Consider the following 19,062-nt stretch of genomic DNA (forward strand, 5'->3'; position numbering starts at 1 on the left):
ACCCGATACAGAAAAGGAAACCAAGGACTCCAAGACGAACAGAGAAGAGGTGCACTAAAGGGAGAAAGAACTCGTGAGTTATTTGTTGCATAATATTCTGTATGTGATGTAAGAGAACTACCTTAAATGGACTGCTAAGTTTATAGTGCTAAGATAGATATAGCCTGAAAGTAATCGATGCAAATTTATGGTTGGAATTATTAAGTGTATAGACCAGAGCATAGCAAATTCCTAAGAAGTAATTGGGCCAAAAGTTTAATTGTTAATTGTAAGGAATTCTAAGGCTTTATGCTGCATAATTGCAGAAAATTACTATAGAGATTCTGTTCTAAAATAGTTTGCTTAAAATAGGAGTTATTAATTTTATTGCAGTGATTTTGTAAGATATGTTATATATTTGTAGGAGTTTGCTGTAGAAGTTTGTCATATAGAGTGTAGCTTAAGTTAAAGATACAAGAAGCAATTTCCCTATTGTATGAATGGTATATTCAGTCTTAGTATTTAATAAACATGTTTGTTATTTATATTCAATGAGTACTGCCTGATCGTTAATATGCAATGCACTGTTCCCAAATAAACTCGATCCTGTGAGCAGGGGAGTTAAATGATAGATAAGATAAGGAGCGCATAAAAAGCCATGACTGTAATTTATTTAGGAGGGGATTTGTATTAGATAACAACCTACTGAAAGTACTACTATTTCGTATACTGCAACAGGACCACTGTGGTGCAGTCGTTAACAAAAATAAATTTCTAGTGCTTTCAGGTATAAGAATATAGAATTACGGAAAGTAGAACAAGAGATAACAAGAAGAACAAGATTGATTCAGTATAAAGAAGGGAATTAGATACATAGAAAGGGATGATATGGATAGCTGAACGATATAAGAAAATAGAGTAAGCATATGCGCGGTAATCAGCAAACATTAAAAAACAACAACAGAGGTGCAAAAATATTACAAGGCACAGCCAACCTTAAGTTTACAATAAAGTGCAGTTTGAACAACATTTTACAATGTATATTTTGGCATTCCTCTGAAGTTTTTGCTCCTTGCTAATTTTGATAAAAAGCTCTTCTTGTGCCGATTTTAAATTTCTTATTCTGTTTAAGTAACCATGCCATTAGAAGAGCTCTGCTTTATACATTTTTAAATATTAATAATCCCAGTTCATCATTTCTGATGTCTTCATTTTTAATATGATTCTGCTTAATGTCATTTGTTCACACCTCTATTTTCATCAGGATTCTCATAATTATAATTTCCAGTCTTTTATTAATATTATTTTATTTCTAATCCAATGTAGATCCACATGCTAAATTGGGGTGAATATTGTCACTTATTCAGTTATCTGTTTTCCATGTTCAGTTTTGCCAGTTTCTCTAAAAGTTGCATCTAAAATGCTTAAATATGCTATATGTTCTAGTGCCACTACTGAGAATGCATTTATTGTTCTCTGCTTTCTTGACTACTTTCATAATTTTTGCAGTAAATTTTAGTTGTAGTAAGCTTTTGCTTGGTTTTTTTTTAACTGATTGGCCAAGTGATTAACATGTCATCTACTCTTCAGACAGCAGGCTTTGAGTATGAATTGTATGATGGGCATGAATGCTTTATGATCGTGTTTAGGTGAAAGATGAATTTCATTGCCACTTATTGGAGGTCTGAAGTGTCTTGGAAAAAAAGTTTCATGTTTGGTTTCTATAGCAGCATTGCTGGGCTATGTAAAAATCAATAAAAGTAGAAAAATTATGAAATTAATAAAATAAAATAAATATAGAAAAAAAATCCTTCGCTGACTCACTGAAGATGTGCCATAAACATACAATTCCATTACAGATCAATTTGGAAGAAAGTACAATTCTCACTCACATAGGCTTAACTGCCTTGTGTGAATGGGAATTGCATAAATAATAATAATAATAAAACAAAAATTCATAGGTTCCAAAGGGATAGTTTGCTGTAGTAAATTTTTGTTAAAATAGTATTTCTGTTATTGGACTTGGAGAACTTTTCAGTTGTTTAGAGTGAGTTGGTTATAACAATGTTTGGTTTAGTGAGGACTGACTGTGTGTGTGTGTGTATATATATATATATATATATATATATTACTTTGGCTAATACTTATGATTTATGATGCTGGCCTGGTTGGCCGAGTGATTAGCTTATCCACTATCCAACCAAAAGGCTGCAGGTTCGAATTCTGCCATGGCATGGATGTTTACGATTGGTGGCAAAATATTCTGGAGGTTGTTGAAGCTTAGGAATGGAGGAAAGAGTGCTGTAAAAGTAGTTAGAGATGATAAAGGTGACATGAAAATGGGAGAAAAAGATATCCTTGAAGTATGGAGTAATTTTAGTTGTAGTAAATTTGCTTTGAAAAACTGTTAAATGAAACAAGCAGTGATGACAGCACAGTGGTAAAAAAACACTGACTAGGCATGCAATCAGGAATACATATCCATACTTGAAGTAGAAAAAGCCATCAAAGGCTTGAAATGTGGAAAGGCAGCAGGAGTAGATGATATTCGACCAGAAATGCTGAAGTATGGTGGTATAAGAGTCTTACAGTGGCTGCACTGCATAGTTCAGAAAGCCTGGACAGAGGGACGAATTCCCGATGATTGGAGTAGAGCTCTCATAGTACCCATATATAAAAAAGAGAAATAAAACTGAATGTGAGAATTACAGAGGTATTTCCCTACTGAGTGTTCCTGGCAAGATCTATGCAAGTATACTTGAGAAACAGTTGAGAAGAATTGTGGAAGAAAAGCTTGGTGAAGAACAAGCTGGATTCAGGCCAAATAGAGGCTGTCAGGATCAGATCTTCACTTTATGAGTTTTTTAAATAGTCGAGAAAGCATGGGAATATAACAGAGATCTGTATTTAAGTTTTGTCGATTTGGAAAAGGCATATGACAAGGTGCCAAGAGAGAAGTTATTCAATACGCTACAGTTATATGGTGTCAGTGGATCATTATATCAAGCAATACTTCGTCTTTATTTGAGTTGTAAGTCAGCAGTTAGAATCGAAGGAAGTACAGGAAGGTGGTTTAATGTTAAATCTGGTGTAAGACAAGGATGTACGTTATCCCCCCCTGTTATTCATTATCTCTATGGATCACATTATGAAGAAAAGTGGTATTAAACATGATATCAAAATTGGAGATGATAATGTCAGCTCTTTGCTTTATGCAGATGATGTTATAGTTCTAAATAAATCCACTACAAGTCTGCAAGATTCTCTGACTAAATTGAATAGCTGTTGTAATAGATATGGTAATGAGATCAGCAATGAAAAAAGACAAAGACAATGAAAATAGGCAGAATCATTGAAAATGTCAACTGTGTTGTGAATGGAGAACCTGTGGAACAAGTGAAACATTTCAGCTACTTAGGCACAATTTTTACTGAAGATGGTAAATTAAATATAGAAATAGACAACAGAATCAGCAAAGCTGGTATGGTAGGAAGTCAATTGAATAAATTCATATGGAATAAGAGAGAAATTAGTCGGAAAACTAAATTAGCTGTATACAAGACAGTGTTCAAACTAGTTTTAACTTATGGATCTGAGAGCTGGGTCAGGAGTAAAACACTTGACCAAAGACTAGAGACTGCAGATATGAGAGTCCTGAGAAAGATTAGAGGCACGAACAGATAGCATCAATGGCAATATCATATTAAAAACGAGGATATTAGGAAAGAACTTGACATTGTCAGCATCCAGGAATTCATTAGCAGAGCTAATCTCAAGTGGTATGGTCACTTAAATAGAATGGGCAAGGAAAGATTAGCAAAACAAGTGTTCTCTGCCAGGTTGGTAGGAAAACGACCCAGAGGAAGACCAAGATATACGTGGATTGATTTGGTACAAAGTGCCTTAGACAATAGAAATATAAGATCCGATAATGTTGGAGTCTTGACAAGTAACAGACTGATTTGGAGGAAAATTGTAGATAGGAAGTTAGTAATGATGTAATTTTTTTCAGGTAGTACTATCATATCCTGTACACCCCTAATTTGATGATGATGAAGTGTATAAACACTCTCCCAAGATGGAAGAGGTCACCATGGGAGAAGTAGACTCAACCCTCCTGCAATGGGAAAGGTTTTACCCATTAGTGGGGAATATATATATATAGGCCAAAAAAAAGGGGGAAAAACTCGTCACATTTGGATGTATTTAAGAGGATATCATGCTTTAGATCATGTATTGTCTGCATAGAAAAAATAACTTGGCTTAATATCTACTGTATTAACTTCAGGTCTTCTTAATATAATTCCATTAATTAGGTTATCTAAAGTGGTTATATATAATCTTTTTAGAGATAGTGTGCAACCTTGCCTTGCACACCGGATTCAACATTAATTATTATTATTATTATTATTACCCCAAGACCTTATGGAGTCAAAGACTCATGTGGGAGGTCCTTTTATCACACACACAGCTCATCATACCGTACCTTGAACACAATCAAAATACTTGCAGACACCACACTCTCAGGCAAGGAATTCCAATCATTTACAACTCTGCACGAAAAAACCTGCCTCTCACTCACACCCTCTTTATACAGTTTCCAGGGATGGCCTCTGGTTCTCTCCCGATCTCTCACTATTTTCTGTAGAACTTCTCCAGCATTGATCCTATAACAACCCCTTACCAAATTTGATGTAATTTGCAAAATCCACCAGACTCTGCAAATTACATCTTCTCAATCATTCCTCATACTCAACATTCCAGAGGTCAGAAACTACCTTAGTCAGTCGCCTTCGGACCCTTTTCAACATCTCTCCATCCTTTTGAAAACCAGGTGACCAAATTTGGGCACAATAGTCCAATTGTGGCCTAATCAAAGCCTTATACAACGAAAAAAGAATCTCCCTACTTTTACGCGTCGATGTCCTCCGCATCATTCCCAGAAGCCTTTATGTTGTCTTCACAATTTTAGCTATGTGTCCCCTAAATTTCAGATCCTTATCCACTATCACCCCCAGATCTCTTATTTCTTCCACCTCCAACAATATATCCTCACCAAGCATAAATTTTGCATCCCATCTTTGTTTTCCAAATTTTAAAACCTTACATTTTGCAACATTGAACTCACATCCCCATTTCCATGCCCAATCACTCAATTTATTCAAGTGTTCTCGTAAGGCCACAACATCTGCACTACTCTTCATGGTTCATCCCAACTTTGCATCATCTGCAAACAACTGAATATCTTCATCCAAATCTTCACCTATATCGTTAATATACAAGTTAAACAGACCAGGCCCCAAAAACAACAGGTTAAAATACCCCTGAGGCACTCCACTAGTGACTTTCCTGGATATCGCTCCCCCGTACACAACTTGTTGATACCTGTCAGATAGCCAGTCTCCAATCCAATGCACTAATCTAATATCCAACTCCATCTGCTCTATCTGATAGTTTGACTATCAATTTATCATGAGGTACTCTATCAAAAGCCTTTATGAAATCTAAGTATATTACTGTGTATCCTTTTCCTCTGTCCAAGGAAGCAGTCACTTTATTGTAATAAGTAAGTAGATTACTAAAACATGACCTCCCTTTAGCAAATCCATGCTGTCCATCAAAGATAATACCATTGTTGTCAACCCAACTCTGGATCCTAGTTCTCACAAGTTTCTCCAACAACTTAACCACGACACCTGACACACAGATAGGCCGATAGTTTGATGCTTGAGTTCGATCACCTCCTTTATGAAGTGGCACAATCTTGCCCTCCTTCCACTCCTTAGGGATTTGACAGAGTGCAAGACTCATATTAAAAAAATATGTCAAGGCAGGTGTCAACTCTCTAGCACACTCCTTCAGAATACGTGGTGATATATTATCAAGTCCTACAGCCTTATTAACATCTAGTTTACTCAACTCCCCATACACCTCTTGCTCGCTTACAGTCAGTCTCTCATCTCCATCATCTACTGATCTCAATCTCTCCATGAAGTCACATTCACAAGATTGAAAGACCTTTATGAATTGCTCATTAAGTATCTCCACGACACATTCTGCAACAGCTGTCTTTATACCATTTTCTTCTATCGATGTCATCCTTCCATGATCATTCTTTCTTTTGCTGACTACATATCGAAAGAACTCCTTAGGATTCTTTTTGGCTTCATTAGCTAACTGCTGTTCATACCTCTCTTTAGCTACCCTCACCAACCAAGTCACCCTCCTTGCCTGGTCTTTGTAGACCTCATGGAATTGATTATTTCCACTTCTCTTATGCTGCCTCCAAAATGTCTTCTTTCTCTGTATCTCATGCTTAATCTCTTTATTCATCCATGTCACATCTACCTTATTTAACCTTCTCACCCTTGGAATACACTTAAACATTGCATCTACTAGATAGTTTTTGAAAATCCCCCAAGCTGCATTGATCTCTTTTCCAGCTAACTCCTCATGCTACACCTGCAAGCTGTCTCCTGAGCTCTTCATAATCACCCCCCCCCCTCTTGTAGTTCCACATATATACCCTTTTCTCACGGAGGTCTTCACACTGCTGGCAATCACCTCATGGTCACTCTCACTAATCATCATCTTTTACATCTATCAGTTCTTCCTGCTGATTATGATTATTATTATTATTAACATCAGACCTCCATGGAGTCGAAAGACTCATTATGAGATGCAACAAAATATAAACATCTTCTTTTATATAAGTTCTTCCTTTATCAGCAGGCTTTATCAGCTGGAAGAATTATATAAACTAAGATTATTAATGCTAAATCAAGTGATAGATTATTTGTAATCTATTTGAACCACATAACTAATGGAGGTTTTTTAAATTTCTGATACACTTAAGCTCAATTTTTAAAACCGTTTCTCCTTCTTTAATTTGCCTTTTTTTTATATATTATTATCAATTTTTATATATTTGAAGACATCTTTGGGAAAACTGGTTAATTTTTTGCTGTGCAATTTTTCATCCCAAGGCACTGCTTCAAGTTGCCTTCTCATTCTATCATGATCATTTGCCTTATAGTTCCACTTATCTCCCTTTTTATTCAAAGATCTCATATGATTTGCCATCTCCCAGATTAAAATTACATGATCTCTTTCCAATTTGAGGTAATACAGATGTCCAAATGCCAATATTTTCACACACACACAAGTCCCATCACATGCTGTTTAAAATAGTTATCCCTCAGTAACTAAACTTTCTGTCTCTTATCTTGCATACTTTTTTCCAGTCTATATCCCCATAGTTAAAATCAAACATAACAGTACTCATACTTTTATCTATAAAGTTTTATCTGGCACAGTCCTGTTATTCAGTTAAAATAATAGCATACAACTATTATTTTATCCTGTTAGCCTTTACCTTGCACCCAATAGCCTTAAACTGACTGACTGTATTACTCATACTACCATTCATGATCTCTATCCTAGCTAGGTTTTAGTTCCTCTGCAATTTTTTTATCCTGCCTGTCCTTAATGAATATTCTGTACCCATCATGTTCTATTCCTGTGAGAATATCCTCTTCTGTTAGCCAGTTCTCACTAATGCAAATAACTTTTGAGTCAGGCAACTAACCCATTTCATTTATTAATGTCAGAAGCATCAGGAATAAAGATAAAGTTCATTATCTTTATTCCTGATGCTTCTGGCATTAGTATTCATGAGTGATAACCATGCCAGGCCAACACATATTCAATCAATTCTTAAAACTTGACTGTTTTAATAAATAGCTTGAGTTGATTCTTTAGCTAAATTCCTGTTCCCACTACTGCTGCAGTGATTGTTTGATTTTTTTTTTCTTTACAAAATTCGTCCCACCATTCTCAAGGTCATCCCTTCCATAATATCTTTTTTCACTCTTACTTTTTTGCTTTGCTGTCATAACTCTCTCACCTTAGTATCAGTGTCCAAGCTCTCGTGCAGCTCCTTGTCATTGTTTCTCTGGCTATTCATATATTTGCTCTTTTACTAAACAACAATTTCTCCAACCACCTAACACATCCATTCAAGTATAATCAGTTCTATCTGTTATCACAAGCACTCCATTTCTTCTGCACATTCTGTGCATTAAATTATTTTTAAATTATTAGCAATCATAGTGCTGTCTCAGTTCATACACATCATATCAACCACTTCACAAATCTAGAAAACCTAGAAAACACACTTATATTATTTGCTCTTCTGGTACACCCCCACAATCATAGAATCACTATATTTTTTCACACCATTTTCTGTTCTTTCACTCTCTCCTTTTTCCTTTTCTTATATTTCATTTTCTTTCTTAGCTTTCCTAATACTTAATAAGTGTTGGTCACTATCACACAAACACACCCATAAGTTCTTATCAACACATTCCTGTGACTGTTATCTTTAGAGTTCATCACTTCACTCTCCTGCCCTTGATAATCTCTTTTTAAAACACTTTCTACACCACTCTTTCTTTCAAACTACAAACCATTCATCCAAGCAACACATTTTACGCTATACCTTGCTTATGCGGAGCACTTTAGATCACGAATGCCATTGTTCTTTTATGCATTGATGTCATGTGTAGCATATATCCTCAGTCATATCATGTATCATATAGTCTATTTATTAAAAATGTAAATCTGAAGTGAATTAATTCAACTAAATCAATCACTTTCAACTTAACACAAATTAGAAAGCAATATGATTAATTTTTAAAAAAAAAAACATATCTTGGGGCACTAATAATCATGATCTCCCGCATACCAGTAACTTCTAATCCATCAAGTACAGTAATTTTATTTTGAATACAGTAATTTTATTTTGAATACAGTAATTTTATTTTGAATACAGTAATTAAAAGTCTTTCATATATAAAATTTCATACATTACAGGAATTGTTTGTCATTTGCCTAGTGAAGATATTGCTGTGTGCATAACATTAATTTTTTTTTTTTTTTTTTTTTTTTTTTTTCGCAAAATGAATATGTGTTCATATACAGTTATTCACAGATTCTGAATGGATGGATTTATGGATTTTATTTAAATTTGGTATTTGAAATTGTCACAAAAATTTGTAAAGCCATTTCCCTACATTAGAACATGAAGGTTCCAATAAAATAAATTTTACAAGAGATCATTAATTAAAGATGTAGAGTGGCCTAGGTAATATCTACAGGGTGTTCGGGATAAATTTGACAGTTTCGTAAGGAAAAAGAAAATCTTCTTTGTATCTATTAAATTTAATGAATTGACAAAAAAACATTACAGGCAGAGTTAATTACAATACTATCAACAAGATTTACTCAAAATAACCACCATTAGCATCGATCACAGCTTCAATTCTGCTTCGGAACCTCGAACAAGCTGATGCTACAGTCTCCCTGGGAAGGGCCGCAAAAACTGTTTTAATTTTATCCATTAACTGGGCTTTTGTATTACTGGAAGTGAGATTGGTGTCTTTTTCAACTGCGCCCCATACAAAATAATCCATGGGGTTAAGGTCTGGGGAGTTTGGAGGCCAAACATTTGGACTGGTGAAGTCGTAGAAATTTTCAGACAACCATTTTTGACTTTTCCCAGAGGTGTGGCAAGGGGCCGAATCCTGCTGCCATACATACGGCCTACCATTGGCTACCCTTGTTATCCAGGGCTTGACTACAGTTAGCAACTCCACGAACAAAGCCCGAATTCCAATGCCAGGGTTCTTCAACACCTGTTCCTGCAGATTTGCGAGGAATTCTGCTGTACGAACGCAATCAGATCGTCTGCTAGGGATCTTTCTTCTTGCTACATCCTCATAGTCACCATTGCAAGTCTCTAGTTCATGCCTGATTGTTTTTACTGTATTCAGGGAGCATTGGGCAGCAGTCGTAATATCCTTATTTTGATGGCGGGCACGAATCATCATGATACAAGTTATTCTCTTCCATGATTCAGGTGGGTTCCAGCTATCCATCCTTTCTGACGTCTTGTATATGAATGAAGAAGGGTCCAAACTTTTAAATGAAGAGAAGTGTGTGTTAATACATGTAACTTACGGAAAAATATAATTAATTATAAATATGTCAAATTTATCCCGAACACCCTGTATGTGTTGCAGGTTAAAAGAAACCTTTCGGTCTTCCAATGCTCATAAAATTTATGCAAGGGCTAGTAGATCATTACTTATCATACAGCTGTACGAAACCAAAAAAAAATGCTTAACCTTGTTAAATATCAAAATTAAATATGTTCACAGTGGACTAGTTACAACCTATCTTGTAATTTATTTGAAGCTGTGCAATTTATCTCTACTGTTCTGTAGACAAAACATTTGCCACTACATGAGAAAAGCTAATACAAAAATTCAATCATCTTATCAGCTGTCATCACCCTTCTTTTTCGTCCAGTAGAGAACCTCAAAAGACAGTTTTAATATTTCTTGGAGGCTTCTTACTACTGAAGAATTAAATGTGCTTTCTAAAGATCTGGCGTATGCAATAGCACCATAAGTCATTCCGGTAATGGACTTTTTTCTGGTAGTTGACAGTGTGCTATATGATATTTCTTAATCTTCATTTTCATATAAGCAAATCCTTTCCAAGTCTCTTCCTCTGAATTTGTCTTACCCATAAATAAAGGCTTTACTCTCTCTTTGGAGGAAATAATTTTATTATTACTAAAACTGATAAGGGTAAAGCATTAGTAGTTCCAGATTGAAATGAATGCCACTGAAAATTATCCTTAATGCTATATGTGACTATTCTACATATCATCCTCTTGCTAATGATCCTACTACTACCAAGATTACAAATTAAACACATATTATTGATAATATCTCTGGAATGAGGAAACCAAGAAGAAACTTAAGTACTATGGGCATTGTCCTCATTTGTATTGACTTCCAAAAGTCAACAAAGCCAATATTCCATTTTGTCCTGTGGTGGACTATTTTGGTTCTCCTTGCTGTAAAATTGCTAAACACCTTTCTGTATTGCTGTCTGTGTTCACAGGAAAGTCCTTTTCATTTACTTTCAAGGGCTGAAGATATTATTGATAATGTCTCTCTGGAATGAGAAAACCAAGAAGAAACTTAAGTATTATGGGCATTGTCCTTGTTTGTATTGACTTCCAAAAGTCAACAAAGCCAATATTCCATTGTGTCCTGTAGTGGACTATTTTGGTTCTCCTTGCTGTAAAATTGCTAAACACCTTTCTGTATTGCTGCCTGTGTTCACAGGAAAGTCATTTTCATTTACATTCAAGAGCTGAATGTAAATGAAAATGTCAGACCTTCGTCTTGCCCACATGATCTCCTTTTTAGCTGAGACATATATTTTCTCTTTATTCACAAATGTTCCCTCCGATGAAATACTTGACGTCCTCGAGCAAGACTTTCCAGCAGACTATTTGACTTTGTCATTCACTCTGGCTGTTTCAGTCCCAGAATGTAAGTGGTGGAGAACAAAAATGTAGCCATGGGTGTAAGTCGAGTTGATAATATGGCTGAGTGCTTGAATGGTAATGATAAGACAGCAGGCGAAATGGCAGTGAGTTAGCGACATTGAGTGGTAAGGCAGCGTACATAGATGTCAGTGAGTTAGCAGCAGTGAGCAGTAAGGGAGCAGGCATAGCTGGTGGCAAGTTAGTGGTGGTGGTGAGTGGTAAGACAGCGGATATGAGGAATGAACTGAGGAGAATTATGGATATGCATGAAACTGTGAGGAAGAATGGGTTGAAAGATTTGAAAGGAAATAGTGAAAGATTTAAGAGTAGCAGTGTATGGGGGATTTGATGATTAGAGGTGTTATGAGTGAAAAGGTACACAAAGTTTGTTGTCTGGTGTAAAATCGTGTATTCAAGGAACTTTATTCAAAAACCTCTTGTATATCGATTTTACTGGTAAGCAAAATTCACTAAAAGTACTTGTGGGTAAATAGAAAAATTTCATTTAATTTAGAAATAATATTTTTTCTATATTACTGAATATTGTCACCTCAAAGGGTTTTGTAAAAGAACAGAAAAATAAGTGTAAGATTAATTGTGTCTAAAGAAACCTCTTAGCCATCGGTAATTCCAGATGGATTAAGGTATTAACAAATAACCTGGGGCAACTGCAACCTCGAGGTCAATAGTGCGTGGGTGTTTCCCGTCTGAACGCAACGACCGAGAAGGGTGGCGGGTGCAGACCACTGAAGTACCAAGGAGCGATGATGTAGGTGAATTCCAAGGTCATCAGAGCCAGATAAATAGCGGGTTGCGATGGAGAAAAAGGGAAGTTCAGTGCGGCAATTCAGTTTGGTTCCTAGCAGAGCAGTTCAAGTTCGTCCTGCCCCGTTCCTGGGTCAGCAAGAAGTTTCAAGGTCACGTGGGGTTCCGACCTGAAGTTACAATGTACGCTATGGCAGCGGAGTTTTGCTAACATTGTGGGAGATAATTTGTAATCGCCATCGGAGTCGTGCATTCCAGATAGAAAATTGCCAAGGGACGACGCGACCAAGATAAGCTGTTTTAGAAGAAATTAGATGCCGAGTTTTCATGCTGCCAAGATCCAAATGTTCGCCGATATTAAGATGAGATCTCACAAAATCCCAGAGATGATATCCAAGTGCAGCGCTAAAGTCAGACTGTAATAGAAGGAAGTGATTTCAGGGATCATTCAGAAAGGACCAGACATCTGTTCAAAGTAAGACCTTTCCTTTGTTTAGCAAGAAATAGGAAGATTGTGATGGTGATTTAATTAAGGGACTTGTTTTATAGTGATACTTGAGGACTTTAGGCCTTTGCTGATATTTGAAGTATTTTGTTATATGTGAGAGAAGGTCTGGCTAAAAGTTAAGGTGAAACATCATGTATTTAATGTTATAGCTATTGCCTAAACCTGCAGAATGTTATGTAAAAATTGATCTGTGTATTACCAAGTTTAACGAGAGAAAATTATAGACACGTGGTCTTACTAGAATTGATTATGATAAAGAACTAAATTGTAAATGTAGTCATTAGTTGTGATTTGAAGCATAGAAGCTAATTTACTTAGTACTTAAAATTGGCCCATTATACATTTCATTGATGTTAAATAAATTGTTTTCTGGTTTAAATAACTTGCATGATTTCTATTTCCAATGCACCACTGATTAATTTGAATCTGTGAGCCTTAAGGTAGATATTGTCATGACTGCATAACAGAAAATTTAAGTTCCTAGATTCTTAGAATTAAGAGAAAAAAGTTCTGCGTGTTTTACCGTGTGTTATTTTTTGGAGGGAGATTCAACTCCCACCCACGAATTTGGTGGCACAGCTGGAAACTAAAATAAATTTTCCAAATTCAGTTGAGAATAAACACCAGTAGGTCAGACAAAGATATTGGCTCCAGCCAGAGGCGATTTCTTTGTTCTGTAAGTTTTGCACATGTGAGCTTTATTATTTGTGGCCATAAGTCAGAAGATGTATAACAAGGTAAAGAAGGAAAGTTTAAGTGAGATAAAATAGGATTTAAAGAGAGATTTTAATAAGAGAAAATAAGATATAATAAAAGATTTTAATAAGATGTTATAATTAAAATTAGCATATTTTAACACTGGGTGGTAGGATGAGCAGGGTGATTGAAACGTTGGATAAGATTAGTATATGAGCAAAAGAGTTGGCAGTGGTAGTTGATACAAATGATTTGACTGGTAACAAGATGAATGTAAAGATGGATGTCAGGAGAATGAAAGATAACAGTGTTGTAGATAAGGTAGTCAATGTGTTGCGCAGGTATGGCAATGAAGAGTTAAGAAGGTGAGCGAAAATTATGAATGGTATGCTAGCAGAGTTGTGTGAGAAGAAAGGAGTTCATTTTGTGATGTGTAAGATGAATATGAGGGCAGATAGAACTGTATAAAAGAAATGAGTTACATTTAAATGGATTTGATGTGAGTCAGTCAGAGAAACTGCTGCTGCAAGCGAAAATAATGACTGAAGTGAATCTCAGAAAGCAAGAGGTGTTGTGGAAGAGCAGGAAAGTAAGGTAGGTGAGTTTGTGAATGGAGAGGTAAGTAGCACAAGTAAAGAAAATGAGAGAGAAGGAACATGGAGGCACTGCATGAGATGTGTAGATGATGGTTTCAGGAGATGTGGAAGTGACATTTAGGTCTAGTGAGGGATGTAATGATAGAGAGGAATGGATGGGGGTGGAAGAGTCATATCCGAGAAGAGAGATCAGTGAGACTTGTTATAGAAACAGAATTGAGCTAGTGTGTTTACAAATGCTAAAAGTATTTGAAACAAGGGGAATGAAATTGTAGCATTGATAGAGCCCAGTAATTGTTGGAATAAGTGAGATATGGTTGAATGAGGATGACTTTCTAACAGGAATAGAGATGGAGGGATGTGTAGTCTTTAGTGAATGCAGGGAGGAGGAGTGCTATTCAGAGATAGCAGAGGAGTTGTGGCCATCTAGGGTGGAAATGCAGGGGGGGGGGGGGAATAGTCACAGTGGTTTTAAAACAGTATGGTGTACAGGATGAAATGTTTAGTAGGGTGTTGCTATAGACCTAGTAATGTGGAAGACAGAAGGAAATGTTTGGGCAAATTGGTCTAGCTAATAAGAAAAGAGTGATCATTATGGGTGATTTCAGTTATGGTAATATAGATCAGAATGAATAGACAGCATCTGGCCCAGAGAGAGAATGAATTTAGTTTGTGAGGGGGAACTGTCTTAAGCAGTACATAACAGAGACTAAACATGGATCGAGGGTCTTGGATTTGATTATCTCATCTGGAGGAAGTGTCACATCTTCCTCTAGTTGGTAAAAGTGACTATGAAGTGATCACTTGGGTGGTGGTCAGCCATATCAGGACTTTTGTGAGAAAGAGTTATATGTGGAAGTATAAGCAGTTGATTATGACAAACTAAGGAGACAGCTTGCAGCGATAGCATGGAATGAAGAATTGGATGGGAGAGGAAATCAGTGATGCTTGGTCTCTACTCAGGAACTCTGGCAGAGGCAATGACTGCGTAAGTGTATTCCAAAAGTCAGGAGATTAAATAAGGTAGGCATAAAATGGATGGCTGAAGAGGTGAAGCATGCAGTCTCAAAGAAAAAGGTGTTGTGGAAGCAACACGAGATGAGTAGCAATAATCAGTTACATGAGGAACAGCAACCAAGTGAGGTAACTCACTTGAGGTAACTTGCGCATACTGCACTTTCACAACCCTTACCAAGTGAGGTAACTCACTTGGTAAGGGTTGTGAAAGTGCAGTATGAGCAGCAGTTGGCAAATAAGACTAAAAGAAATCCCAGGGAGTTTTTTCAATATGTGGTCAGCAGAAGGCAGGATGATTATGGGAGAATGATAAACACTGAGCAAGATATAGTAGAGGTATTAAATGAACAGTTAAAGTATTCCATCCTTATGATTATAACATAATGCAGAACCAGAACTTGAGAGCAGTGGGAATGGTGCTTGAGCAAGAGGTATATGCAGAATTGAGTAAACTTAGGTAAAATTGAGTCAACAAGGCCATGAGATTTGATAGTATATCGATGCCTGTGTTGATGGAGTTAATGTCTTTTTAACATGAGGTTTAGATTGTCTCAAGTTCCCAAGGAGTAGAAAGAGGAAAAAATTGTTCCGCTTCATAAAGGGGAGTGATAAGACTTTGAATTATAGGCCAGTTTGCTTGTCTGGAATTGTGGTCAAGGTGTTGGAGAAACTAGTGAGTACAAGGATTCAGAACTGGGTTGACAACAGCAGAATTCTCTTCAATGGACAGCACGGGTTTGCTGAAGGAAGATCATGTTTTAGCAATCTGCTCAATTATTATAACAAAGCAACGAATACATTGAACAAGGGAGGATAGACATACAGTAGTATATTTAGATTTTGTAATGACTTTTGATAAATTGTCACATGACAAGTAGTTAAATTGGAACAGATGGGATTGAAATAGCAGATTAGTAAGTAGGATTGGAGATTGGACATCTGATAGGTATCTCAGGTTGTGTATGGGGGGGGGGGTATCCCACAAGAGGAAAGTTATTAGTCGGGTGCTCCAGGGATCTGTTTTGGGGCCATTATTGTATTAATTTGTATGTAAATGACAATTATTAGCAGACGATGCAAAGTTGGAGAGAGTTATGAGAAGTAAAGCAGATGTTGTAGCCTTGCAGGAGGACTTGAATAGACTGTCTGAATAGGTGAGTGTGTAGGGACATCAGTTTAATGTAACAAAGTGTAAGGTTTTAAAATTTGGAAAGCAAAGATGGGATGCAGAATATTTGATTGGTGGGGATATCTTAGAGGAGGTGGAGGAGATGCAAGATCTGGGTTGATGATGGATAGGGACTTAAAATTTTGTGAGGATCAAACAGCTGATTATGGGAATGATTATTATTATAGTAAATCCAACTTCAAGGTTGGATTCACTATAATAAATTGATGCACAAAATCAGTTTTATTCTTGTTAAAACGCTCCAAGCACTATTCGTAGATTTTCATACGAGTTTGTTTTTGATCTGCTGTGAGAAAGCACGGCACTCATCTTGTGTAAAGCTTTTTCATTTGATGCAACATACAGAATATATCCTACATGTGCTATAGTCTGAGCAATTTCATGCACATTGACTCGCCGGTCATCCAATACCATATCGTGCACTTAATCAATGATTTCTGTTGTTGTTACACTTTTTGGACGTCCTTCACGTGAATCATCTTCAAGGTTGGTACCGCCACGTTTAAACTCGGCAGCCCATTTCTTAATTGTCAAAAACCAAGAGAAGAGTGCCCATAAACTTTTATGAACTTTGAATGAATTTCTCTTGCCATTAAACCTTCTTTTACAAAGAATTTTATAACCGCATGATACTCAATTTTATCCATTTCAAGGGATACAGACAACACTTTTGCTTCAAACAGCTGTATAAAACAAACTACTTGATAGAATGACTTGCAATTTCACATGGATGCTTATAACGTATGTACCAACTTAGAAAAAAAAAATCTTGCCGATAGTGTTGCCATCTATGGTCGAGACTGAGAACTTTTCAGACCACCCTCGTATAGCTTTCATTGCCTTGGCATAATCTAAACAGCCATCATAAAATTTAGATGTATAAACAGGCTGCTCTGATATCATAGCCTTACTAAACTTTAATTAGATATAGGTGTTCATATACAAGTGTTATTTTTATGTAATTTTTTAATAAAACTGGTATTCATTTTTTCTCCCCACAGATACATTGATATCTTGACACGATATAAACCTAAAATTTCATGGGACAAAGATTCTCAGGAGCATTACTTGGAATATCAGTAAGCAGATCATTGTTTATTTACATTTTGGATGTATAAAAAGTTGTATAAAATTTATAAAAATATTGTGCAGAGTTATGTGTTTAGGTAACAACACAACTATGGTCTAGTTTACATGCTTCATGTGCTTTTTACTCCTGTTTTGAGTACAAAATATCATCCCTACAAAACACTTCTATCAATAAGTATTTAGACACCAGTTATTTAAAAAAAAAAAATTAAGTATTTATATATCTCCATGTCCTGCATTTAGCTTGAATGACAGTGATGATTCTTCTTTGAACAATTTTGACAATATTTAAATTAAGGGGATATTAAATCCCACATTGTCTTAAAACCGAATAAGAAACTCAAAGATCGGAATCAAAGAGTTTCATGCCAAATATAGTAACTATAAACGTATCGGCGACTACTAGCATAAGCTAAAGCACGTGGTACAAACTAGGGTAACTCATTGCAAAGGTGGAGAAAGTTCTGATCGCTATTCTTAGTATTTTCCATAATGTAAAACCCATCTCCTAGGAGATGTATGATGTTATACATTATGGTGAGAGGTCACTACCCAGACTGGTTTCGATCTTTATTGAGATCTTATCAGTGAGTAGCTAGACCAAAGTATAATACTAAGGGTATAGCGAAAAGAACTTATATACTCTGCTATACGAGTTGCACCCATAAATTATTTAAAGTAAAGAGCCAATAGGCTTCATTTCAGCAATGTAAAACATTATTTAAATTAAGGGGATATTAAATCCTACATTGTTTTAAAACCGAATAAGAAACTCAAAGATCGGAATCAATACAACACCATTGTATCACCTTAACCCAGTCCTGAAGATACTTTCAGGCGCAAACTTTGTTTGCTCACACTTGGATAAAGGATTAAACTAAATTTATTATACTCTAACCAAGTGGAAAATAAACTTTCAACATCTTTCTCTAAATCCAGAGTAATTTATTAAAAAAGGGTGGCACACCAATTGGCAATTCCTATAGGTGGAGATGACCTGCTAATGCTTCTGCCTGATATCTCGACTTGGGCCTGGCTCCCACTGAAGAGACCTCAATAAAGGTCGAAACCGGTCTGGGTAGTGGCCCTTCCCTTAATGCATAACATTAGACATATCCGCAAGGAGATGTGTTTTGCATTATAGGAGATACTAAGATAGGAGTGTTGGTAGCTTGCTCCACCTTTGCAACGAGTTGCCCTGGTGTTGTATCACCTTAACTCAGTCCTGAAGATACTTTCAGGCGCAAACTTTGTTTGCTCACACTTGGATAAAGGATTAAACTAAATTTATTATACAAGAATTTTACTATTTATTGCCTTCTTAAGAATACTGTCATTTTCCATACAAAAAACATGTCCTGCCTACTGCAACTTTTTGAACTTCGTAATACTAGATATTGTAGGTTCTTTATAAAGTTGATATAATTGATGGTTGTATCTGATCCTCCAGAGACCATTGTCATTCACTGGTCCATATATTTTTCTAAGGATTTTAACCTTTCAAAAGCTGAAATCAAATTCTCCACTCTTTCCTTAAATATTCAGATTTCACATTCATAGGTAGCAACTGGATGAATTATTGATTTATATCTTTTGAACTGAGTACACATTACAGAGAGAGAATAGAAAGCCTGATTACCTCTCTATTTGATTCTGCACTTTCACCATCTCATTTGATTAGCTAATGATCATTACTCCTAAATATTTAAATCATTCCACTTTTATCTAAGTTAAGATACTAAGTGATGTTAAGGTTCACAATTTTCACTTATATCAGTTAACTGATTCTTCTTGGTATTAATTGGTATATTGGTTG

At 36.0% G+C, this 19,062-nt stretch overlaps 1 protein-coding gene across 1 annotated transcript in view; it reads left to right on the plus strand.

Annotated features, from left to right (window-relative positions):
* Positions 1 to 19,062, plus strand: part of LOC150098758 (chitinase domain-containing protein 1) — a 191,632-nt gene that overhangs the window by 159,414 nt on the left and 13,156 nt on the right. Inside the window, exon 10 of the mRNA XM_090404810.1 lies at positions 17,159 to 17,236. Coding sequence (XP_090260936.1) covers positions 17,159 to 17,236 — 78 coding nt within the window. The remainder of the gene's footprint in view (positions 1 to 17,158; positions 17,237 to 19,062) is intronic.

The sequence above is a fragment of the Typopeltis vanoorti genome, chromosome 15 (genome assembly GCF_054136105.1).
Source record: "Typopeltis vanoorti isolate ZY-2024b chromosome 15, IOZ_Tvanoo_1.0, whole genome shotgun sequence".
Taxonomy (NCBI): domain Eukaryota; kingdom Metazoa; phylum Arthropoda; class Arachnida; order Uropygi; family Thelyphonidae; genus Typopeltis; species Typopeltis vanoorti.